This window comes from Miniopterus natalensis, chromosome 1 (assembly GCF_054644295.1).
Source record: "Miniopterus natalensis isolate mMinNat1 chromosome 1, mMinNat1.hap1, whole genome shotgun sequence".
Classification (NCBI taxonomy): domain Eukaryota; kingdom Metazoa; phylum Chordata; class Mammalia; order Chiroptera; family Miniopteridae; genus Miniopterus; species Miniopterus natalensis.
The window spans coordinates 67375712-67401824 of NC_142081.1; the positions used below are offsets into that span (position 1 = coordinate 67375712).

Below are 26113 nucleotides of genomic sequence, written 5' to 3' on the forward strand. Positions count from 1 at the left end.
GAGCCAGGTGGTACGCTAGACGGAAAGCCATTTCCGGTTTCCCGTTGCTTTGACGCTGAAACAGGAGCCATCTTAGGTGTTGGCAGGATGGCGGATGTTTTTTTGTTGGTTCTCTGGAGCTTCCGGGTGCAGTGAGGCTGTGGTTGCCATCTTGGTGCCTGGCAGAGCACCATGTTGCTTATTGGCGGGCATGCGGCAGTGTTGAATATGAGTCTTGGGAGTGGACCGTGAGTTAGTACTCCTAGAGCAGCGCTTGTAGTACAGATATTAAAATGAAGGGGTCACTAATTCTTCTTGACAGTTTAATATATACCTTTTCCGCTTAAGGTGTTGTAAATTTATGTTTCCGTGCATTCGTTTACAAAGCTAGCTGTTAAATTAGTCCCCCGTCTATGGGGTGGGGGCTGGGCACACTTCTCTGAAAGGAGAGAGCGAGCAGTGGTATTATAAGGGGTCTACAAATACGCATTTTCACTCTTCCTTTTTTTTTTTTTTTAAAAAAAATCTTTATTAATTTCAGAGAGAGGAAGGAAGAGGGAGAACGAGAGAGAGAAACATCAATGATGCGAGAGTCGTTGATTGGTTGCCTCCTGCACGCCCCCCACCCGGGATGGAGCCCCAACCGCGGCAGGTGCCCTGATGGGGAATCAAACCCTGAGCTCCTGGGTCCTAGGCCAACGCTCAACCGCTGTGCCACACCCAGCTGGGCTCACTCTTCTTTTTTAAAATAGTATATCTTTTATTATTATTGATTTTAGAGAGGCAGGGAGAGAGAGGCATCAGTTTGTTGTTTCATTTTTTCAGGCGGTCATTGGTTGATTCTTGCATGTGCCCTGACCGGGGATTGAATCCACAACCTTGGGGCATCTGGATAACACTCTAATCAACAGAGCTACCTGGCCAGGGCTTCTCATTCTTCTAATAACAAACTTACATGTATCATAGTAGTACATTGAAATAGAGTCCTCATGAGGGGGTGGCTTCTGAGGTTCAGGTTGCATGTGTTTCTTATTCTGTTAGCTGGTTGCATGAGAATGTTGTGAAAATTGAGCCATACAATTTGGTATGTGCACATCTCTATATGTGTAGTAAGCTTAAACACAAACGTGTTTTTTTTAAAGGGGTACTCTGAATGGAAGCATTTAGAAACCACTGATTTATCAAATGCCTACATGATGCCAAACACTACGTCAGAAAAAATAGCTTGTAAAGGCATGGCTCCAGTTTTCAGTTTCTGGCCTGGTAAGGGAGCTAAGACTCTTTATTAATATTGAACCATCTTTACAACATAAGGCAACATGAGCATAGGCTCTAAAAATAAATGTGATTGCAAAGAAAAGGAGGACTTCAAACCCGGATGACCCAGGAAGACATTGGGAAAAAGGTGGCGTCGAGCTTCCGGCCTGAAGTGACAGGTCTTCAGTAGGTGAAGCTATAGGACAGAATTCCAGGCCAAGGACATGATAAAAGCAAAGGTCTATACTAGAGAAAGGAAAGCATAATGAATGTTCTGTTAATCCAGATTATTAGAGTTTGTGAATAGGGAGTGCTTTAAGATTGATCTTGTGTTCTAGTTAGTTTCAGATGGGGAGAAAGGAGAGTTTAGAAACAGGGAAAATGGTTAGCAGCCTATTGTAAGTAAGTCTTTGATAGGAATTTTAACTCAGAAGCTGGTTATGGATAGTAATAGAAAGGAAGGGGTGAATATGTACAGAGGCTATTGAGGAAAAAAAAGATTTACATATATTGGAATGTGGCAGTTACATCCATTCAGCAAATATTTATTGAGTGACTACTATGTGATAGGTACTAGCAGAGATTTAGTAGTGATCAAAATACTCATTTCCACCTAATTTTCTTAATTTACTTAGTAGGTAATTTACACTGTCTTTTGTGAAGTGTAGCTTTGTATATGACCCTAGAAGTAGAGGACACCGAAATGAATATGCACACACATGAGCATCTCTGAACATTTACTTCTCAGGATTACACTTAATGAGAAGCAAAAATGCTACCTTCCTCAACGGAAATACTCTTGAGAAAGTTGGCTGATGTGAGATCATGAAGACTGCTCAAGTGGACTGCTCTACCTAAGGGGTTTTGCTTCCTTAATAACCTTGGTCTAGCAACTGCCCTCAAGAAAGTTAACAAGGGATGCTTTTGTACTTTCATTTGGGGTGTATCCTGGGTGGCCCTATGTGTAGACACATGTATTATTACCAAAGTACGATAGCCCTATTTTTGCTGTATTATAGAACTGTTAAAAGTTAACAGTTGATTGTTCCCAAGCCTGAATTTCTCATTTGTTATAAGATCACTGTTTCAAGGACCTGAACAAATAGAAATGAAATATATAAAAATTTACATAACAGTAAAACTAATAGTCTTGGGGAGAAAGAGAGTACTGGATATATCCTTGCAGAAGATGAAGGGGGTTGATTCATCTTAAAGTCAGAATTCTGCAGGTCAACCTTTAAACATTATAAGCATTTTTCTCTAGGAAAGGAAAGATTTTCTAGTAGAAGAGACATAGTCTCTGGTAGAAATTGGGATTCCTAAGGCCTGGATTGCCTCCTCTCACCTCAGAGGAAGCCAAAGAAGCAGCACAGGTACTTCTGAAAATCAACCAGATCAAGGGCAGCTCCCAGAAGTCTTTACTTTCATGCTCACTTTGGGTAAATTATGACAGTAGTAAATTAGGCAAATTTTAGGAGCACAGGAGGGCCACCTTAGCATGATTTGCATATAGATTTTTTCTAGACTCCTCATGACCAGTTTTCTGCTCAAAAGAAAGCTACTGCTTTCTTGTCTGCCCACTCTTGGTCTATATACAACCCTGAGCACTGCAGACAGGAAAGAACCTCACCTAGACCTTTTCTAGTCAAAACAGAGTGTAAGCCTAGTTGTGAGCTGATGAGTGCTGCATAAATTACATTTCTTAACTATTTCCTCATATCTGCTGTGGTAGACTTTCCAGAGTTAGCCTCAACAATGCCTCCCAACCCACATACCCTTATGCAGTGTGACTATGCCACTCTTCCTGCTAACAGGTAGGGCTCATTTCTCCTCTTGAATCTGAGCTGGCCTTCTGACTAGCTTTGGCCAACAGAAGGTGGCAGAAGTGATACTAAGTTTCAGAGCCTAGGCCTTAAGAGAACTTACAGTTTTTCTTTTGTTTTCTTAGAGACCTGGCCTGCATGGACATCTAGTTATCATGATAGATAAACCACTTAAAAAGAGAGAGGTGAAAGAAAGATATTCTAGAGATTGAAAGACCTCAAAGGGAAAGAGGCCATAGAGGATGAATCTATGAAAGAGGCTCCAACATTCCAGCCATTCAGTTGAGGGACCAGAAGTAAGGCCAACTTGGATCCTCCAGCCCAAATCAGTGTGCCTGAGGGAGCTCAGCCCTCACCACATGGAATGTAAGACAAGCCATGCCTGCTTAGACACATGGAACCACAAGCAAATATGTAATTATTAAGACGCTAAGTTTGGGGATGGTTTGTTACACAGCAATGAATTACTGAAATATCCACAGTACCAATCAAAGGCTCTTTGGCCAAATGTTTTTTGTTTTTAGTAAGTTTTTGTCCTTACTCAGTTTTATATTTTATGATCAAAAGGAAAATGTCCACTGGTGTTAGGCAATTTATTAAATTAAACATTAGAAAAGGAAGGACATGGAAAGAGAAGTCATAGTTGGGTCTAATTGAGAGTAACACCAGTGAAGTCTGTTTTGGGAATCAGGAGACAGATGTTCCTTGGTTTACTGAGAAGTTCCAGGGATGGTAACCAGAGTCCCAGGAACAGGAGTTTGTGAGAAATGAAAATGTATCAATAGAGTTTAGGTCTTTTTAGGGGTGACAAAGATTGAAATCTCTAAGAAGCAGGAGCCCAAAGTTTTATTGAGGAGTAGTTGTAGAAAAAGGGTGGGAGGAGGGGGGAAGCAGGATTGGGCAGCGAGAGCTGTCAGACTATGATGCAGACCTCACAAAGTCTCTGCCAGCCCAATGGGGAGTTCCTGAGAAAAAATTGCTCATTAGAGCCCCATCTTCCATGGGAATGTCCCATGGGAATGTCTAGGCCCCTGTACCACCCACCACCTTGCTCAGTCATTGGCCAAGGGTTAGTGAAGAGTGGGACAGCTGGAGGCTGTTAGCTAGCTAGGCTTTTTGCAGCTAGGTAGCCATTTCATTCTTCTTTTGTTAATCCTTGCCCAAGGATATTTTTTCCCATTGATTTTTAGAGAGAGTAGAAAGGAGAAAGGGAGGGAGGAAGGGAGGGGAACTTCCATGTGAGAAAGAAAATTGGCTGCCTCCCACTTGTGCACCAACTGGAGCAGGGATCAAACCTGCAACCCAGATACCTGCCCCTTGGCTGGGAATCGATCCCCAGACCCTTTGATGCGCAGGCCAACACTCTTAACCACTGAGCCACACTGGCCAGAGCACCATTTTACTCTTAAAGGAACACCTCTGAAGCAGCACATCTCTGTATCTGCCAAAAAAGACTCAGTGTATCTTGCATAGATTCTTAAATGGTAACTGCATTGGTCCTTGGGTTGTTGTATGGATTGAGTTGGTATATTCTAAGTGGTTATTAAAAAAGCTGAATTCAAGAGACTTGTGTGTGCCCTCACCCTTCTCCATCTTTGCATTGAGTTATTTCCCTCTGGGAACCTGCAGGCCATTGTGTCTGTCAGTATTTACTACCACCATGTAAAAAATGTTTACATTTTTCCTTTTCCTAGACTGCGCTCCTTTAGGGGCAGAAGTGTGTGTTATTTTGTACCTGTTCAATACTTGGTATCTGAAAGAAAATAATTCCTCAGAAATTAACTGAATGAATAAGCAAAGAAGTAGCCTCTTACTTCTAATAGATGCTTTTTATCCATCCAGTTTGAACTGGGTCTAGTTTTATTTCATGTAAATTGTTTTGTGAGCTGCATTTATTTACATATTCATTCCACCAGGTTAAAATTCATTCACCTTCCAAAAAGATGACCAAGTGAGTGATTAAGAGTGAGAAATGCCCTGGACAGGTGACTCAGTTTGTTAGAATATCGTCTCATACACCAAAAAGTAGAGAGTTCAATTCCCAGTCAGGGCACATACCCTGGTTGAGGTTCCATCTCCAGTTGGGATGAGTGCAGGAGGCAACCAATGGCTGTTTCTCTCTCACATTGATGTTCTCTCTTTCTGTCTCCCTTCCTCTCTCTGGAATCAGTGAAAAAATGTTTTAAAAAAGTGAGATATAGTAGGGGTTGGAGGCTGCAATAAGGGAGACTAAAAAGCACTAAGAAGATTAAAATGAAGAGAAAAAAATAATTGTCAGGTAAGCCCTGGCCAGTGTGGCTCAGTTGGTTGGGCATCGTCCTGTGCACCAAAAGGTTACCAGTTCAATTCCAGATCAGGGCACATGCCCAGGTTGCAGGCTCAGTCTCTGGTACAGGTATGTAGGAGGCAGCCAACTGATGCTCCGCTTTCACATCTATATCTCTCTCTCTGTCCCTCTCCCTTCCCCTCTCTCTAAAAATCAATAAAAATATTTAAAATATATATTTTTAAAACTGTCAGGTAAAAGAGGTCAATGAAAGAAAAAAAGGTAGGAAAAAGAATGAAAAGGAGACAGAAAGAGGGAAGTGGGGGATCAGACTGTGTCGACCTGTCCAAAGCATTCATCAGCAGAAGCCTCACTGACAGCTGTGACCATAATGGGAACTGGCATCTAAAGAGAGGGCAAGTCTAGTTTAATTAGTTAAGTGGCATTATCTATGTCTAATAGGGGTAGGTGAGGTAAAGAAAATAGAAGGATTGGTGACCCATCTCCTTCCACAGGCTGAAAAGAAAAACAGATTTATAAAGCTTTGCCAGCAGTTGAAGAGACAGGAGCTGTTTCTTCCCTGAGTCGAGTTCATAAGACTCCCATGTGTTCCTATTCATCAGTGTCAGTACCTTTTAAAGGGATCTGTACTATTCTGGTGGGGGCAACTAGAATCAAATACTGTTCTTACCTTGAATCAAGCCAAAATAGATTTATTCACGTCCTCCCTTCTGTCTTCCAGGCAGCCATATACCAGGAGTTCTTAACAATGTAGCAGGAAGCCAACACCAACCCTGATCACTGGTTGTAGCACTAAGACTGTGATTGTTTCAATTTGGGTTCTTAATCCAACTCTGCCACTAATTAGCCAAGTGACTTTGGGTAGATCATTTTACCAGTTCCATCAGTGATACTGTAATCAGTCTTACAAAAAAATAAATTCTGGAGCATCTTCTCTTTATGAAACCAACGTCTTAGAGTGAAATATGAACCTTATGGTGTTATAAGGAAACAAAGTAAAATAAATAATTAAAATAAATAAGTGCTTCATCTCATGCCTCCACCCCTCATATACTTCCTCTACTAATAATTCTCCTTTATCTTGTTGGCAGAAATTATTAGGGCTGAATTACTTTTTCTATCTATTTATAGTATCAGATCTCAAGGATCATAAAGATGAATTCAGCTTGGTTCTGCAGACTAACTGATTTCAGCCAGGCTGGCCTGGAGTTCAGGAAAGACTGATAAAGAAACAGCTTCCAAACTGTAAACAAAAGAAAAAAAAAAACCCAACAAAATAAAACACAAAAGCTTGGCAGTATAAGGTTCTAGGCAAAGAGAATGACTGCACACAGTGGGCAAATTCCCTACCTTTTGAGAACACAAAGTCCATTTCCACAGGGAAATTACATGCACTGGAGGTTGTTTTAAGACAAGGCTGAATAAATTAAATATTTTAACACCATATGTTCAGCTTTTGGCAAGACATATAGGTGGGAAGGGAATCTCAATGTTAGGGAATGCCATATCACACCCCAGCTGGCTATTTAGTCATGAAATAAGGAGAAACACACAAATATTTGGTTAAAACACTTTTAATGAAAAGGGAAAGACGCTAACATCTCCCTTGTCTGCTCTTCACATTTTACTATGTTAGGAAGCTCTGGAGCCTACACCTTCGGAGGAGAAGTCATCATTCAGGTCAGTCACTAGCAGAACCAACACTTTCTCCTCCTCAGAACTGTTCCAAAAGATCCTATGTTAAGAGTAAATACTACATCTCATTATAAGACGGAGAGGCAGGGAGGACACCAGCTGGAGCTCATCTCCCAAAGTCTGGGACTCTAAGAACCAGACAGTAGCAAAGACATAAGCCCCGGTCAATGGACTAGGCAAAATGGGGAGGAACTGGGTCTTGAGAAAGAAGGAAAAATACAAGATTGCCAGGGAATAAAGGAGGGAGTTATCTAAAACTAGAAGCACACTAGTGCTAGGAAATCTCCCATGACCTGTGGTGCATTGCTGCACACTAAATCACTTAGTACAAAAGAACATTCATGAAACCCATCCAATCAAGAATTTGAGGTCCACTACCTCACATCATGTTTCTTTCTTAATCACACAGGTTCCCAATATAAAGCCCTGTACTTCAGTAACACTCCTCAACTCTCCATCATTACTTCTTCAACTAACCTCACCAACAGTGCTTGTTCAAGATATGAACTTCACATTTCCTAAAATATTCCATGGGACACCTCTTGGCAAGAAATCCACTTGTTTCCTAATTTTGAGAGGCAATCATGAAGGAATGTGAGAAGCTGGAGATGTCTTGGCATATTGACCTTTGCCTTAATGTGATTATCAAGGAGCTTACTGGCAAGAGTATGTCCTTCATTTCTCCCTACCCCATAGGGCTGGGCCACAGATAGAGATACCGCTGTAGCTTCACTGCTAGCACCTCTTGGACCAGGGGGAAGGAGAAGGAATGTACAGTCTGCTACTTCTATAAGCTGTTCAGGCACTGCCTTGGATGCAGGAGGCGGAAATAAGAGGAGGACTCTTTTCTCCTTGGCCTCTCAGATTCCCATTGCTGGAGGCAAGTTCCCAGCCACAGTTCTTGGGCCAAATAGCACTGGTGGTGCTGAAGTAGTATAGTGGAGATGGAGATGGGACTCCCAGGCTTGGTGGGCAGGTCACTTGACAGGAAAGCCACATACTGGTTCCAGAAAGACAGGGGTCACACCCTCACCAACTGAGAAGTGTCTTGGGACAAGAAGCCCTGTAGGTTGACCTGGTCACCAGAGAGGAGTGGAACTGAGCCCTGCAGGGAAAGCTGTTGGCCCCTTCGGGCTGGGCTGCAATTCCAAATGTGGGTGCTCAGATGCACCTGCCAAAGGGAAAGGGAGTGGAAGAGAGGAGGGGGAAGAAGGGTCACCCCAGGGAAGCTGGGGAGGGTTTCCCTTGGGAATGTGAAAGCTGTAGACAATCTATTTCCCTAAGGTACAATGAATGAAGAGAGAAGAAAAATTCCTCAGGGGGCCATCCTCCTGTAAGCACAACAATTTCCAAGCTCAGGGACTAGAGAAAAACCACTTGGGCCATATTATGTAAGAAATCAAAGAAAAAGACAAATAAGGGCTCTTAAATCTTGGAGGTCCTTCTACAGAGCTCTCAGTTTCTGCAACCTAGGTCAAAGGGCAGGAGGTACAAAACACAGGCTCATGGGATCGTAGGATCATCTTTTCTGGGAAAGGGGGAGAGCCCTGGGGAAGTGATGGAGGGGGAACAGCCTGGGACCAAGGAAAGAGCAGCAATATTCTGAGGGCCGTGAGGGGCAAAGGGCTGTACCTGGTGGTGAGCCAGCAGCATATGCTTCTTGAGGGTAGCCCGCTCGAGAAAGCCCTGCCTGCAGAAAACACAAGTGAGGAGGGGCCCCTCCTTGGGGTGGGTCTTCTGATGCTCCTCCAGAGCTGCCTGGGTGAGAGAGGCCTGGCCACACACCTCACAGGCCTTTCTGCTACTGCCTTCTCCCGGCTCCTTTCTCATCACTTCCTGCCCGCTCAGCTCCTCCACCAAGGTGCCGCTGCTGTCTTCCCCTTCAAGGGCGAGAGCTGCCTTCGGGCTCGAGCTCCTCTCTGGTCTGCCCCCCTCTTCCGTGCCTCCTGCAGCATCACTGCCCTCCTGCTCCACGGGCTGTGTCTGATCCAGGCTGTCTGGTGGTGGTGGTGGCGGCGGCAGAGGAGGCGGCTGAATCGCTTTCTCATCACTGTCCATCTCCTTCCCAGCTGTGGCTGCCGCCACCGCCATCCCCGCTTCCTCCTCCGCTCCAGATGCCTCTTCGGAATCACCTCGGACCGATATCGCTTTCTCGCCTCCACTCTCTGAGCCTCTTCCTGCCAGAGAATCTTCATCGGTCACATCTTCCTCTTCTTCCTCTTCCTCCTCCTCCTCTTCAGACAACTCCTCTTCCGGGGACGGCTGCTGGGATGGTTGCTGAGGGAAGGCCCCTACCCCAGGGACTGTAGAATGCTCAGAGCCATTCTTCGGGGCAGCTCCCCCCCCTTCAGGGAGCGTGGTACTACCATTGGGGATTTGGCCCCCTAGGTGCATTCGAACGTGCTGCTGCAGAGAAACCGCATTGGTGAACTTCTTCTGGCAGATGGGGCAGGAATTCTGGGCCCGAGCAGCTGGACTGGCCTTGTGGCCCACGAAATGTGCTCGCAGGTTGCCCCGAGTAGAAAAAGCTCTGCCGCACACTTTGCATTTGAAGGGCCGCTCACCTCCATGTTGGCCGTAATGCAGGCGCAGTGCTCGAGGACAGCTCAGCACTCGCAGGCATATGACACACTGGTTAGGTCCAGATGAGGCTGAAGAGGAGGCTGCAGGAGCAGAGGTGGTGGCAGCTCCTGAGGCAGTAGAGGCCACTGCTACGGCTCCCTGTCGGTCAATCTTTTCTACCAGTTGCTGAAGCTTCGACGTCTCAGAAGGTGAGGCCCCCAGGGGCTCTAGCACATAAGGGAAGGGGAAGCTCCCCGTGGACTTAAAGTGGTTGGTAAGCAGTGCCCAGCTGGGAAGGGAAGTCACCAACTTACTTAGCTGCATGCGAGTTGCTGTGCCACTTTCTGTCACCCCTGCAATGGCGGAGGCCTCAGTCCCCGGAGGAGTATTTTCATCAGCTTTACTCTTTGGCTCTACTGCTTTCATGAGCACAAACTTATTAAAAGCAGGGAGGGCAGGAGCCGCGGCTGTGCCCGCACCCGTGGAGAGCAGCGTCAGGCTCTCTGTGGCACTGAGTGCTGTGGTAGAGGCCACCAGAGGCTTGCGTTCCACTCCTCCGCCCGGCACGGCCGCCTCCTCCTCGGCCTTCTCTGGCGGCACAGACATACCATAGGGCAGGCCGCTGCTGGTGATGACGTAGTCCAGGTGCTCTGGCACGGGGTGAGGGTTCATCTGCACGTGCGGGTACTTCTCACGATGACGGTGAAAATGCACTTTGAGGTTGCCGCGGGTGGTAAAGCGGTTGCCACAGACATTACACTTATAGGGCCTCTCACCTGTGTGTGAGCGCAGGTGGATCTGCAGGGCACTGTCACTGCCAAACACTTTGGCACAAAAGCGGCATTTGTGCCGTCCACCGGGCTTCTCCAAGGGACCCATCACTTCCCCATAGCCCAGCTCACCACTTCCGTTCTTTGGCTTCAGGAGCCCTGGGGAGGCAGTGGCGTCGAGGCCTCGGGCTGCCCCAAGACACTGTGCTGCCAGTAGTCCTGTGGTGCCTGGGAATGCCAGATGAGGTGAGGCCATCAGCTGGTCTGTGCTGCCTGGCAGGGCCGGGGAGGGGGCAGGTGTGGGTTTGTGGCTTCGCCCAACCCCTCCAGCAGAAAAAGGGTGCTGTGACCCCAGTGGATGGTAAAGATGGAAGAAAGCCTGCTTGGACGTTTCTGCCCCTGAGGCGGAGGAGGTGGAAGAGGAGGACGGTGCCAGCGTCTTGCCAGTTTGGACAGGCTTGATGGGGCTGAAGAGTGGAAGCAGGGGCTTGGTGGAGGAGGTGGTCCCTGTCCCAGGTAACTCTGAGGGACTGGCAGGGGCACCCACCGTCTGGCCTAAGGAGCCAAGCAGTAGTACCTGCCTGCAGATTTGCTCAGTCATCTGCATCTGATGGATCTGGCGCTGCTGCAGCACCCGGAGCTCTTCCAAGATCAGAGGGATGTTCAAGTGGCCACTGCCTACACTTGGGGGCTGAGGTGGAGGAGGAGGAGGAGGGGGCGGTGCAGGGGTGGACTCTGGAGGTAAAGGGGTGGCTCCCAGCTTGGGACTGGCCAAGATCAGGCCCCCACCTCCCCCAGCTGCTGTACCTGTGGCAGCGACCAGGAAATGCCCTGCAGACTCCTCTCCTCTCCGCTCTGCCCCCCAGGAGGAATCTGTGGGCACTGAGGACCCAGAATCCGGGGGATTGCTGTGCTCTGGCTCCATGACCTGCGGGCTACTGTGGCCCTCAGACCGGGGTTCAGAGGAGGTCGAAGAGTTGTTGGGGTTCTCCTGGCCTTCAATTATCACCATTACAGGGGGTTCAGTAGAACATGCATTCTGGTGAGCGAGGAATTCAGTCGGGTTAGTGAACTGTGCGCAGCACTTGGCACAGACTTGGGGATGGTCCTCCTCGCTAGCATCACCTGGGAAGAAGAGGAGAGAGCGTGGGTGGCGCGGTTGGAAGGGCCACGCCGAGGTTCTAATTAACCAGGAGCCCAGGACCTGCTCGCTGGGGGAGGGGAGACGAGCTCACCATCAGGCCATGCAGAGGGCTGGAGCTCAGTCCTGACCCTCCAGAACCCCGCCGTGGGGGTGGGGTGGGGGCGCACGCAAGCTACTGCCCTCCCTTGCCACCCCACCCCCACCCCCCCCGGGCCACCAGCGGGCGCACGGGATAGGTGTGAGGACGCGGACCCGGGTCGAGGTAGAGAAACGTGCATCTGATCCCGTCCGCCGAAAGCACCCCCTCCCCTCGCACGTCCCTTCCGCCCCCACCCTGTCCCTGGCCCGGCCCTACCGCACCTCCAAGCTCCGCCGGCTCCCCGCAGGGCCCCCTGAGAAGAGAGCTTCTCCCGGCTTCGTGCGCCATGGCTGTGGGGGAGGTGGAGGGCCGGGTGGAGCGGGAGACAATGGGGACGGGGACGGGGACGGGGAGGTGCCGGTGGCCACGGGGCTGCGGCAGCCTCTGCACCCAGCGGCCCAGACTGCAGAGATGGAGCCCGGCGGAGGCAGCGGGGGCTGCGAGCCACGGGGGAGGGGGAGGGGGAGGGGAGCGAGGCAGTGCGGAGGTGGGCGGAGCAGAAGCGAGAAAGCTGGGAGAGGGGAGATGGGGGTGGAGCTGCTGGGGAGCAGAGTTTGTGCGGAGGAGCTGCCGGGGAGGGAGGCGGGAGCGGGAACCCCGAGCTAGCCTGGGCGGAGGTGGGCGTGTGGGGCGGGGACCCCGAGCCTAGGAGGGTTTCCGGAGGCTCGGTGACAGGTGCTGTGGGTTCTGGTGGGGGTCCACCTTGCCTTGCCCTCTGCCAGCTCCCCCCATCTCCAGATGTCTTTGCCCAGGCCTGGCCTCCCTCCCCCCAGCAAGCTCAAGGGGGCACAGTGGGAAACACAACCCTGTTCAATAGAGCAAAGCGATAGGCTTCTCCTGCTTTTCTTTGCATAAAGGATCCGCTGAGCCTGGAAAAACGGGGACTCCAGAGAGAGTGGTCTGAGCTCCTCAAAGGAGCCTCAGAGGTCAGAGCGCAGGGGGAACCCAGGACGTTCACTCATCATCAACACACACTCCCCAAAACACCCCAAATTTTGTCCTGTCTTCCTTACTTCCATTACCACCCTACCCTCACCTCCCCCCACAAAAGAAGTTTCTCAGGGTGGGAGGCTGCAAGGTAGAATTTCCAAGGAAGGCGTTTCTGGACTCCTGTCTTCGAACACCAAGCCCTTTTACACCCGGCCCCTGCTCCTCCAGAATAATAGCTGAATGCGAGTTACTCCACAGATGGCCCACCCCACACATAATTTACAAAGTTCATGCTTATTTAAACAGCCATGTCCTAAATGAGCCATCTTCTCTACTCTTCTTCTTCCATCACTGTCTTCCTCTTGCAACACACACTGTCACTATTAAGGGCAGTTGGGCTTGGGGAGATGCTGGCCAACAGAGGCCCACCTAGCTCTAACCTTGGGGGAGGGGAGCTCCTCCTGAAACAACGGGAAAAATGCAGCAGGGGCTTCCAGGCAGCCTCTTCGTGTTTAGTCTAAAGCCCCTTTCAGTTCCAACCTGGTTTGAATGCCTAGAAATGACTTAACTCCTGCTCAGCGCCACAGAGGCCACCTCCTAGTCTCCTATTCAGAGAGAAGTAGGTAGGGGTAAGATGCCTCCCAGATCAGGTACTCTGAATTCCCGTTCTACCTTGAAATGAATCTTAATGGATTTCCCACTTCCTCAAAGAATTTACTGAATTTGCAGGAAGTGACCACAAATTCTTAGTTTGTGTGGTTTGTCTCGGCAACAGTAACCCATGTTGTTCCAATCCCAGTTCTAATCTTGCCTGACTGGTAAACTGAGGCATGGTGGTCAGTCACACCACACTATGCCACTATTTCCTTTTTTGTAAAGTGGTAATAGTGTAGCTGTGCTATCTTCCTAGAGAAGTATTATAGGGACAAAAACTTGAGAAACTCTTAGCATGTATATATGGGACTTTAAAATTCTGGGAGGAGTGCCAAATATTATGGATTAGAGAATTTACATTGTCAGTGGCAAAACAAAATAAATTGAAATACACATATACTGAAATTAAATTTGTTTGCCATGTTGCTTATTAATCTTACTAATTTCTGAGGTATGATGTTGGCTAATATCATTGGCATATGTCAAGGGTAGGGAGTCACTTTTGGAAGGAGCTTAAACAACCTAATAGTAGTAACATCCACTTAACTTTTGAACAAAAATTTTGTTGTCTTTTTTAATTGAAAACACTTTACTGAATTATGTTTTAAAACTTCAGATAATCATAAGGATCGTAACATTGTAAATGATGGCTCCATAACAGAGGAGCTAAGTGCTTCCAGGCCTGATCCTACAATGAGGAAATGGAAGGGTCTATTGCAATTACGGCAGTAACAGATTAGTGCAGTGTTGTTTATTTTTACACATACGGAAACTGAAGCTTGGAGAGGTTAAGTGACTTTTCCAAATCCACATAGTAAATCAGTGAAGGAAGCATTCAGAATTTTGACTCCTGTCCAGTGCTTTCTGAAGCACATCAACATTGTGTGGCTTCCCTAATGCTAAAGAAAGGGTCCTGTGTGGCTCCTACCTGCCGTTTGCTCTCTGGCCTCAGTAAGGGCGAGGGAATCAGATGGAAGCTTTCTACTGAGCATTTGTTAATTAGCATTGAACATTTGATACCAAGTTGCTGTTTTGTCAAGTCTTCCGACAAGAAAAGAAATCCTTTTCTTTTCATCTTCTCCTGGGAAACACTGTCCCCTTTCTTGCTCTTTAATGAAACTTGCTTTCTGAGAGTAATTTGATCTGCACTCTTCTTTAAGGTAAATTTAGTCCCTGGTGAAAGGTGACGGATCAACAGCCACCTGTAAGAGGAACCCTCTATTTCTCAGCACTCGCTGCCTATCCTGAAAAGGGGGGTAGAATTCTTAGGCAGTCACGAATGAAGTCATAAACACTGGAATAACTAAGCTGGTAATGGTGTCGTAGATAGCAGATAAGGAGAGGTAAGCTATTCTGGGTCACATGCAAAATCTGGGATGGATGAAGGCCTAAGACCTGGACATGCTTGTCTGAAATGGCGAGGGAAAGGGACACCAGGTGGTTCTCTAAACCTGCTGGGCCATCAAACTACTGCTTTAGGCTAGGGAGAGACTGGCTGTGGAGAACAAAGAGAAAGCCGGGCAGGTAGTTCACAGCGGCAGGGTTGAGTTGAACAGTGGTTCTCAAACTTCGCTGCCCATTAGAATTACTGGGAGAGCTTTTAAAAATCCTGATGGCCAGGCCACACCCCAGACCAATTAATTCAGATCCCAGAGGGTGGGACCCAGGCATCAGTGTGTTTGTAAAGTTTCTCAGGTGATTCCACTGTCCAGACAAGGATGAGAACCACGGCACCTAGCAGAGTACTGCCCTGCTCCTCACAAACCCTGCCTGTGCTCAACCTGGCCAAACCGAGGACGGAGGCAAAATGAACCACTCAGCGCTAAATCTTCCTGTCAGGCACCCTTTCTCCTCCGCCCACAGCACGCTTCAGCTCTCTTGCATCCTGCTTCCGTGAACAAAACGATGATTTCAACCTGACTGTGAATTTACCCACTGTATTGCCTTTCCCATGCGCATCTTGAACCACATTTCTAATTGTAAGATGAAAGGGTTTGTTCTACAAAGAGTCTGAGAATTTTCTAGCCATTAAAGAAACAAAACACACGATGTAAGCACCTGCCTAAACTTACTGTTAACATTGGACCAACACTAATTGATAGTGTCCATAATTATGAATCGGTTCTGTAACTGCTGCTAGAGACTGTTTTTAAAGGATAATGTCCCGTCTTCTCTTCCTCACTCCTCTCTCCTAAATACACACAGATACTCCTTTGCCACCCACACCTACTTATGCACCCGTGGCCTGTGCAACACGGAAGATCACTATTCAGGCACGTTGATCTGTACATCCAGTGCTAAGTGAGAAAAATATGTTTGTTTCCAGAATAGGAATATCTTAGATCAAAAAGAAAAGAGTTTATTTTTCTTACATCAAAAGACTCAGAACTTGCCCTGGCCGGCTTGGCTCAGTGGTTAGAGCGTTGGCCCAAGGACTGAAGGGTCTTGAGTTTGATTCCAGTCAAGGGTGAGACCTTGGTTGCCGGATCGATCCCCTGCCCCAGTTGGAGTGTGTGCAGGAAGCAACCAGTCGATGTGTCTCTCACATCGATGTTTCTCAATATCTACCCCCCCCCCTTTCCCACTCTCTCTGAAAAGCAATAGAAAACATATCCTTGGGTGAAGACTAAAAAAAAAAAAAGACTCAGAACTTAACATGGATTCATACCACTTTGGAGCTGAAAGGGACTTTGGAGATCTGACTCATTCATTGAACTCAGTCATTGAGAGTGCCAGCTCTAAATCTAACAGACCTGAGTTAGTGTCTCAGATCTAGCACTTTCTAATCTCTATGACCTTGGGAAAGTTTCTTAATCTACCTCAGGACCTCAGGCTTAGATTTCTCTTCTTTAAAATGGAGGTATAGCCATAAAAAAGAATGAAATTCTGACACATGCTACAACATGGGTGACCCTTGAAAACAAGTTAAATGAAATAGGCCAGATACAAAAGGACAAATATTATATGCTTCCATTACAGGAGGTACCTAGAATTGATGAATTCATAGAGACAGAAAGTAGAATGGTGTTTACCAGGGACTGAGGGGAGAAGGAAAGGGGAAGTTAGTGTTTAATGGGTATAGAGTTTCTGTTTTACAAGATGAAAGAGCTCTGGAGATGAATGGTGGTGATTGCTGTACAACACTGATATACTTTAGGCCACTGAATTTCACACTTAAAAATGGTTAAAATGGGAAATTTTGATATGTATATTTACCACAATAAAAATTTTTTTAAATGGAGATGATAATAGCGTAGTTGGGAGGAATAAACAAAATGAAATACATAAAAGGCCTAACACAGCACCTGACAAATAGTAAATACTCCACAAATATTATTGATGAGTGTCATTAATTACAGGCCAAAAGGTGAAGCCCTGGGAGAAGAAGGGACTTGCCCTAGGTCACGTAGCTTCAAAGTCCAGGCTGGATTGAAAACCAGGCTTTCTGCTTCCTTCTCCAGTTCTCTGTCACATCATGCCTGAGTTACTTCTATCCACTTAGAAATGTTCTGTTTTTGACCCAAGGGTACCTAGGGCTGAAAGGTTTAGGGCTTAATAGCCTGAGAGATGATGCTCTCTACTTCCAGATACAAAGAGAACAGAGCCCTTAAAACTTTATTTTTGCATTTTTCCCCTTTTGCTGCTCTTGATGTCAGCCAACTTCCGTTTCTCCCTCTAGATCTGTTTGGCTGTTGTCCTGGTTTCTCCTTCTCACTAAATATCTGGGTTTCTGATCGTTTCCTTTATTTCCCAGATGTACTAGTTCACATTTCCCTATTCATGTCCCTTATGTTCTCTAATCCAGATTTCTAGACTCTGTAGGGGAGAGATATTTTTTTTCTCTCCAGAGTTTTTAAGTAAATAGACTATTTCCTTCTCATCACTTATGTGCAATAACTATTCTGCTAGATTTTGATGTTCTGGTCAAAGAAACTGAGCAAAAACATGCCTGGATAACAGGTCTTACAGACTGTTTCTTGGTGACATCTTACGTCACTGCAGAGATGAGGTTTTTAAAATGTGCAACAAAGGCTCAGCCTTGCTTGTCACATAGAGTCAACATTGCTTAAAAGAAGGCAAAGATTCCAGAAAACCTCAGCGGCACCCTAGCCTACTAAATAAATGTCTGCTGATGCTCGTGATGATGCCCACAGTTTCACAGGTACACCAAGGGACACACATAAGAGCTCCCGAATAAGAGCCTTCCTTACTTAATTTGGGGGCATGCAGAACAAGAAAATGTCTCTGAGGTAGAAGGAAAAGTCAGGAGCCCGAAGATCACATAAGCAAACAGAAACCCTATCTGTGGAAAAGGAGGAAATGAGAAATTTACATATCTTATAAGAGCATGAAGGAATTTTAGATTTTATCAAACATAGCTACCACATCTTACGGATGAGACCCAGTGACCCTCCAGGTCATGAAAGTAACCCAGGATCTTTCACTTTCAGGAGAATGCTGATCAGAAAACCCTTAAGCTTCCTTAGGCAGATCTTAAGAGGTTACTACGGTTACTACTACTTTCTTGCTCTTTACATTTATGTTTCTGACTGTCATGGCTCAAAGGCAATATTTCAACTGAAACTTGCTGACATTGGGTTCAAGCCTACACAGTTTCTATGGGGATGGCTTTGGAGCAGCATCTCCATGCCTCCAAGTGGGAGCTACATACAGCTTGAGAATCCACTCGGGGCAGTTGCAGATTCCTTTTGACTCTCTCACAGATTTTTGCTCAGCTGTGGTATGAGAATGGATGAGCAGACTTGGGAGAAGAGAGAAAATGCCTCTCGGTTGGGGGAGATTCAGCACTGTTCCACAATCAAGCCAGCAGGGGAGCAGGACTGTGAGGCAGCTCTGAGGGTCGGAGGGAAGTTTCCTGTAGAGCGAGAGGAGGAAACATCCGGCCTGCAGAGGCATTAAGAGGGGCTAATGTGTCCCAGGAGGGAACAGATGTCACCACCATGAGCCTCTAATATGGGCACAGTGGGATCCCAGAAAAGCAGTGATTCTGAGGAGGTGTTCTACCCAAAACACAGTATGTCTGTTAAGGTTGTTCCATAGCACACAGAGCACTGATGTGACCTCCAGTCATGGTGGAAAACCAAATCCATGATTTAGTTTTGGTCACTTCAAGTATATTCTCCTAGAGCTTTTCATAGTAATAAAGAAATACTGAAGTCTGCCAAGAGATTCCTGAGCTTTGGTGATAGTTCAACACTTGCGGGAATTGTCACTGTCCTAACATATAATGATAATAACAGTACTCACATGCACTATGTACTTATTTATGCTAGTAACTTTTCCAAGTGCTGTACATATATTAACTCATTTTGATTCTCTCAATAACCTAACGAGGTAGCTAGTACATTCATCCCTATTTTACAGATGAGGAAACTGAGGCACAGAGAGGTAAAGTAAACCAAGTAAGATTGCACAGCTAATGGAGTAGTGGAGCCAGCATTTGAATCCTGAAAGTCTGGCTTCAGAATCTTTGTGCTTAATCCTATACTACACTGTTGGGCGAGTCAACTGTTTGCTAAGCAAATCGTTTATCTCTGAGCCAGGACCAGACTGTCACAGTGAGAACACATGTAGCCATACCACTGACCAGTATGTCCAACACTTGCTTGATTCTAAGAAGTACCTGGACGTTTGCAAAGATATGTACATTCCCAGACTCTAGCCTAGATCTATCCATCAAGCAAGTTTGGAAACCCTAATTTAGTGGAGTGAGCACTGCCAGCCCTGAGCATCAGGAAACCCAGGTTTTTGTCCTGACTCTGCCTCTGTTTCTGAGACTTTGGACAATGTCACTTTTCAGTACCCTGTTGCTCTATTGTTTGCCTCTTACTGTAATGTTATAAGAATACATGCAATCCACCCCTCCTCCAATAAAGAAAATCTGTTACTTACAAAACAGATGATGATATCCTTATAAAATGATATGCATATATTAACAGGTATATTAACCCATACTTTTTTTCTTAGCTTGGCCTCCCTTGAAGCCCAAACCTAAGCTCCTCATCCAGACCTCCCCTCTGGCCTCTACCCCAGGTGACACGGATACACATCCCCAACCAGACTTCATCTGACCGACATTAGCTCTCTCCCTCTGGGAGCTCTGATCTGCTCTCAACTCAGCTCAACAATGAGAAACTTTTTTCTCTTCTCCCTGGGGGAAACCTTCACGTTTATCCAATTCATTCTCTTGCAACCCAACTCTCCAGAAAGAAAAGGGGGGAAAATCCCACCCCTAAGAGACAGTCTTCAGGTCTGAGGATGTTACCTAGCAACGGCACAAAGACCAGTGAGCAAAGGGGGACCTGGGGAGAAAGCTCTTGGGTGGGGAGACAGAGCCAGTTTGAAAACTCCATTTCATCCAGAGAAAAACAACAAGGAAAACACAAACAAAATCAATCCTCAGAAAAGCCAAGTGAGGCTTCTCCCCAGCACAGGTCATCTCCTTAGTCCCTGTATCTCAACTCCTTCAAACCCCCCAGTGACTCTCTCCTCCCTCTGGTTTTGCCCATGGCCCAGGTGCCCTCCCCTTGCCCTGGCCTGACCCACACAGGCTTGGACTCAGAGCTCCCCCCGCCTCCCTCCCCAGGCACCCACCGTTGTCAGACGCGCTGGGACCTTCGCAGTCCGAGATTAACTGTTGGGGCTTCCGCTGCTTTCGCCTAGACATTCCCGGGTAGAGAGAGGTGGGAGAGGGAGGGGCGACGCTCACTGAGTCTTAACCGGGGTGACCTGGTCTGGTCTCTCCCTTGGGTCTGAAGCCAACTGATGCCTTTCCCCCAGTGCAAGTCACTGTGGGCAGAGATGTTCTCTCTTCCCAGAGACAGACAAACTCTCTCTCTCTCTGATTCTCTGTCCCTGACTCTCTCTCTCTTTCTCTCTCTGATTCTCTGTCCCAGACTCTCTCTCTCTTTCTCTCTCAATCTCTGCAAGTCTTTAAAGGGGAGACGCCCCCTTTTTTTTCCCTTCAGCTTCTTCCCTACGCTTCTGCAGCTCCCATTGTAAAAGCAAAAATCCTAATCTTTCCGCACACTCTTTTCTTTTGTACTGCAGAGGAAAGGATTTAACCCTCTCCTCCCTGCCAGGGCCTGGGCCTCTCCCCATGCTGTCTGTTCAGAAACTGTCCCTTGTTTTCCTAGCTCTTCTTCTAAGATATTCACAGTGCTTGTGGTTCTTTCACGATTCTATACCACCTTGTTTGATAATGTAGGCTTCTGGGGTATAAGCTGAAATAACTTTCTGGTATATTCTGACAATGAGGCCAAGAAGTCAGCTACCTCCAGTTGAAATGGGTGTATAAAAATTTGGCAAAAAGACAGAGTAAAGATGAACAGTCAGTATAATAATAACTTCATGAATGTAGAGCTCTTTATAATTTATAGAATAGTCTCATGCACATGCCATTTTTTGAATATTACAACTTTGACATTAGCATGGCAGATTTTACCACTCCTATTTATAGATGATCCTCTTTATAGATGAACCAAAAGGCCCAGTGAGGTTAAGTAACCTAGCCAAGATTGCACAGCTATGCTGTAACAGAGATGGGCCTGGAAGCCAGATGTATGTGACAGTCAGTCTAGCTTCCCCCCCCACCCCGACCCCCACCCCCAGTCTATATTGTTAAAGGTATACTATGCCAACGGACTCCTAGCATGAAAGAAAAAAAAAAGAGTGATTGATTTTAAGGAACCTCATTTAAAATAACAACCAGGGTCAGCTACTTTTCTGTTTTTCCCATTCCTGCCCAGTTCCTAGGGTTGAAAAAAAGATGATGTAGATGGTGGAAGCAACAAGGAGGCACTTTGAGCTCAATATAAAGGAACTTTCTAATAGTGTCATGGACTCTCCAGTGAATTTGTGAGCTCTCTGGAATAAGTTCTTACAGAGGCTGAAAATAATTGTCAAGGATTCTATGGGAAGAATGTCCTTTTGGACATTAAGTTTGAACTTTAAGAATATCCTCCATCTTTAAAATACATTATTTGCCAACTAACCATACCTCTCCTGCTCAGCCAGAGACGGTAGGAGCAATCCTCCTACAACAGATGGTAGGAGAATTGCTCGTGATAAATGAAGCAGGTACCCACATCCAAAGCAATTTGGGAAGCACTCTGATCTTTGCTTTGGAGTTCACTGAATCTCCACTGTTTTCCCAGTCCTTTGGGGTCAGGACCCTGGGTGGCTCCCTCTCATTCCACCCTCGGAACTCTTGCTGACACTGTCTTACTCACCCAGTTAACGTCCCTGTGGTAAACAGGTGCAGTTATCACTAGGCTATAATTGTAGGAGAAATGGGAACACTGAGGCCAGGAAAACTTCCAATTTCTCAGTGGAATTGACTGTCACTCTCTCATCCCACTGTTTCCATCATTTATTTCCTTTTTGAGAAATAAAGGGAGAGAAGAAATATAGCTTTCTGTTTTACTCCAGTGGTAGATTTGGGGGTGTAATATTGGTCTCTCTCCTGGGTCTTGTCTTTTCCTATTTTTTTTCCACCCTCCTTGCTGCCCTTATTGTGAAAGGAAGGGCTCTTTCCCTTCCTCTCCTTTCTTCGGCCCTCCCCCATTTACCATTTTTTTTTTCCTTTTACCTCTTTCCACTGTGGCCTTTTGACCTCTCCACAGAGTTACAAAAGTAAAATCCTTGAGGAGATGCTGCTGTGGGAATGTTAATGAGCCTTCGCCACAAAGAGGCAAAGACTTTACTTCACTGAGTTGGAAAAAAGCCCCTTTGAAAAGGGGTTTCTGTGTGTGGTGAAGTGGAGAGGGGAGGGGAAGGAGAGAGATGGAGGGTGAGGGAGAAAAGAAGGGAGGGAGAGAAAGAGGAGGAGAGAATGAAAGAAGGAGAGGGAGGGAGGGAGAGAGAGAGACTTAATAGCAGAAGAGAGTATTAAAGCAACACTTTACATGTTTCAGTTGGTGATTTGGTGATTTAATTTTTGGAAAATGTTCCATGGTCTTTTGACCTTGTAAGTGAAGCAGTTTCATTCCCAAGAAGGTGAAGAGGCGCTCAAGGGCATTGAAGATAACAAAGGAAAGGAAAAAGGGACCTATCCTGGCACCCTACCCCCAGTTCCTTCCCACCTGTGGGAACCTGAGAGGCTCTGGGGGAAATATTCTGGATGGGGGGAGCTGGTGGTAAAGGTGAGCTCACTCTTCTGGCTTTGTGGTTCCTTCTTATATTTTCTAATTTTGGCAACAATTTCTTTGTTGGCTTCCTTATTGGCTATTGGCCTAATAATTTTCTCTCTCTTCAGGAATGGTTTAAAGTATTGTTGCGATGTTTACATCTTGGAAGGTATTTTCAAGCCAGATCACCTAAACATAATCACTGTATCTTTCATTTGCGAGCACAAGTTGCCTAGTTAAAATGGATGTTAAGGCATTTTCAGTGTCAACATTAAGTCTTTAAAAAGCAAAGGTATGTTGTTGCTCTTTAAAAGAAAGCCAGTCATTATGTTTGACTTTCAGAGATTTTTCCAACACATTGTTTTGTGATGTCAGCACAACACTCCAGTTGTGAAGAACAAAGAGAAGGTGATTGGAATGAGATCCTTGGAAGAGAGAGATGAGAGCAGGTCAGGAATGCTAATTCTCAGTTCTATACACTCCTGTGGATTCATGGCAATCACCTGGGGAATTCATCCAGAATTCACATTCCTGGCCTCTAACCCAGATCTATTTAATCAGAATCTCTGTGGGTGGAGGACTACGATTTTTAAACACGATCTTAAATGATTCTTTTGCAGAGTTAAGTTTGAGACAGTTGCACTTGACTGGTGGTTTCCAAACCATGGGCTCTAGACTCCTAGGGGACTGCAGTGTTGTTGCAAGGAAATCCATGTAGACAAGAAGGGGACCTGGCGTACAGCCCAAATGTATAACATACCTCTCAAAAGTATGTACTACTGTTGGCCAAATGTTTATTGATGCTATTCAAATAAATACACTTTTAACTCATTTAAAGAGTTTCTAAACTCATAATGGCTTTGCCCTAAAAAGACAGCTATAGTTGTGTGTGTGTTGTGGGGGGGTATCCAGGAAATTTTTTGGCATTTCATTCAGGCCTCTTCTCTCAGGACAATACTCTGCTGTTAGCATTCCTCTCTTTTTAGTTTGTAGAAGAGTAAGCATTATGGAGGTATTTCCTCTGCCTCCCAAAGAGTTAGAATCCTATGAGAGATTTGGCTTTAATTGCAAATGAACTAAACGAGGAATCTAGCATGTAACCTTGATATAACAGTAATCACAGCCCTTTAAATACATGATCTCATTTAATCTTTAGCTTCGCAAAGGAAGCATTATGTAATCCCCATCTTAGACATGCAGAACACCCCATTTTACAAATGAGGAAACTGAGACTTAGAGAAGCAAAGTAGCTTTCTTGCTCAAGGTCTCATAGCTGATAAATGGCTGGTCGAAATTTGCCCAAGTGATGACTGTTCGGACAGGCTGTTTGTTTGTTTGTTTGTTTGTTTTCCCCACCACAATGTGGCACTTTATAGCCCTTCTGCTGGTTTCTACTTCTGTTATAAGCCTCACTTTCTGGCTGTGGACCTGGAGGGTGACAAACTTTCAACTTCCAAAGAAAATTTGAAGACCTTCAATTAATATCTACAACAAATTATGCTTCTTCTAATTCCATATACTACCACATGTTTTTAGTCTTACTAGCATTAAGGGAGTAAGGCAATAAAGAGTAAGGAAAAAGTGCCCTTTGCAAAACTTCACTAAATGAGAAAGCACTGACAAACAATCCCTGGTCTTATTAGATGATTCTCCGCCTACCCTCTTTCAGGTGGCAGTTGCCATGGCGTTTTAGGGGCAGAGGGAGGGAGTGAAGATCAAGGAGGGTTATTCAGACTGAGTCTTGTCTGGTGTTTCTTTTCAGAGTTTATTCTGCAAAGGACGGTAGGAATTTAAACATGCATAAGAGGGCAAACAGAGCTTATTCTTTTTGCTTACCTTAATTTCTCCATGTTACTTATGTTAAATAAAAGGGGAAACGGAGTTTGTGAAGAGGACAAGACAGTGGAAAAGGAAAGGGAGGTTGTAGGTGGGGAGGGCTGGGAGCCTCGCGGGCAGTGGGAGAAGGCGAGGCTGGGGGCAGGGAGCAGTGGGAGTGTGTGTGTGCGTGTGTGTGCGTGTGTGTGCGTGTGTGTGCGTGTGTGTTTTCAAGTGAAACTTCATAGGAAAGAACAATTTGTTGAAGTTCTGCGGATCCTGAAGTTGGTCATTTGGAAGAAAATCAATAAATCAACAAAGGATGGGGAATTAGGGACAAACAGTGAGGGTGAGGGTGGAGCATGATAAGAAAGGAAAAAAAAGAAAAAAGAAAGAAAGAAAGAAAGATAGAAAGAAGAAAGAACCAAGCCATGAGAAAGGAAAACAAATCAGAGTGATGAGAAAGAAAGAGTTACGTCACAGAGGCAAGTCTTTGGAGGAATAGGAACGTATGGGTTGAAGTATGTCAGAAAATATGAATAATTGACAACCTATAACAGAAACATAGAGCCTTCAGGAGGAACCTTTAAGAACAGAAACAAGTCTCCCTAGCCGCTGTAACTCAGTGGTTAGAGCATCAACCCTGCACTGAGGGGTCGCGGGTTTGATTCCTGGTCAGGGGCACATACCTGGGTTTTAGGTTCCATCCCTGGCACTGGTTGGGGCTCTTGCAGGAGGCAACTAATCGATGTGCCTCTCTCACGTTGATGTTTTTTTCTCTCTCTCTCTGTTTCACTCTCCCCCTCCCTCCTTCCCTTCCACTGTCTCTAAAAATCAATGGAAATACCCTTGGGTGAGGATTTAAAAAAAAAAAAAAGAAGAAAAGAAGAGAAACAAGTGGACTCCCAAAGACTTTGGAGCTGAAAGTGACCGTAAGGATAATCTCCAAATTTCTCAATTTTCAGATAAGGATACTAAGACCAAGAGAGGTTAAGTGACTTTTAAAAGGTTCTCCAGCCCGGCCGGGTGTGGCTCAGCAGTTGAGTGTTGATCTAGAGAGAGAGAGATCCAAGAGATCATGGTTCAATTCCCAGTCAGGGCGCATGCCCGGGTTGGGGCTTCATCCCCAGTCGGGGGCGCACAGGAGGCAGCTGATCAATGACTCTCTCATCATTGATGTTTTTCTCTCTGTCTCCCTTTCCCTTCCTCTCTCTGAAATCAATAAAGATATATTTAAAAAATAAATAAAGGTTGTCCAGAACCATATCTTATCTCAGGGAATTGCCCTTTCTACGTCACTATGGAACTGGCAGGAATGAATGGGAAGCCAAGCATAAGTAAAAATAAAAAATAAGATTTTAAGCCCAGCCAGGTGTGGCTCAGCGGTTGAGCATCGACCTAGGATCCAGGCGATCGGGGTTTGGTTCCTGGTCGGGGCACGTGCCCGGGTTGTGAGCTCTATCAATGACTCTCTCATCATTGATGTTTCTGTCTCTCTCTCTCTCCCTCCCTTCCTCTCTCTGAAATCAATAAAGATACATTTAAAAATAATAATAATTTCTCCATCCTCTCTGGAATTTTTTTTTGTGTGTGTGGGAACCATTGTATTTTAGAAGCTAATTTCATTCCAATAACCTCATACCTTAAACTATTTTAGTCAGATAATAATTCTCCACATTAGAGTCTATTCCTAGGAAAGGGGTCCTTTAGTGACTACTTTAAATACTGAGAAAATTCTTGATGATGCCTAACTGATTACTAATTATATTTTAAGTGCAACTCCTTTAAGTCTGCCTTTGGTAGAGTCTATTCATTCACATTCATTTGTTCAACAAATATCTTTTGAGCACCTATTATGTGCAAAGTACCTAGTAGACAACAGAAAATAAAAATAGATCCTGTCAAATTT

General features: G+C 45.8%; 1 protein-coding gene across 2 annotated transcripts; it reads right to left on the reverse strand.

Annotated features, from left to right (window-relative positions):
- Positions 1 to 8231: 8231 nt before the first annotated feature.
- On the reverse strand, positions 8232 to 19953 carry SALL2 (spalt like transcription factor 2). 2 transcript variants are annotated; one of them, XM_016199613.2, is made up of 2 exons: positions 19856 to 19953; positions 8232 to 11498 (listed from the first exon to the last, which is right to left on the reverse strand). In XM_016199613.2, exons 1-2 carry the CDS (start codon positions 19926 to 19928, stop codon positions 8545 to 8547), a joined length of 3027 nt encoding a protein of 1008 aa, XP_016055099.2. In that variant the 5' UTR covers positions 19929 to 19953; the 3' UTR covers positions 8232 to 8544. The 2 variants fall into 2 exon arrangements, with proteins under 2 accessions (XP_016055099.2, XP_087678898.1); XM_087822772.1 differs by lacking the exon at positions 19856 to 19953 and adding an exon at positions 11878 to 12098.
- Positions 19954 to 26113: the final 6160 nt, after the last annotated feature.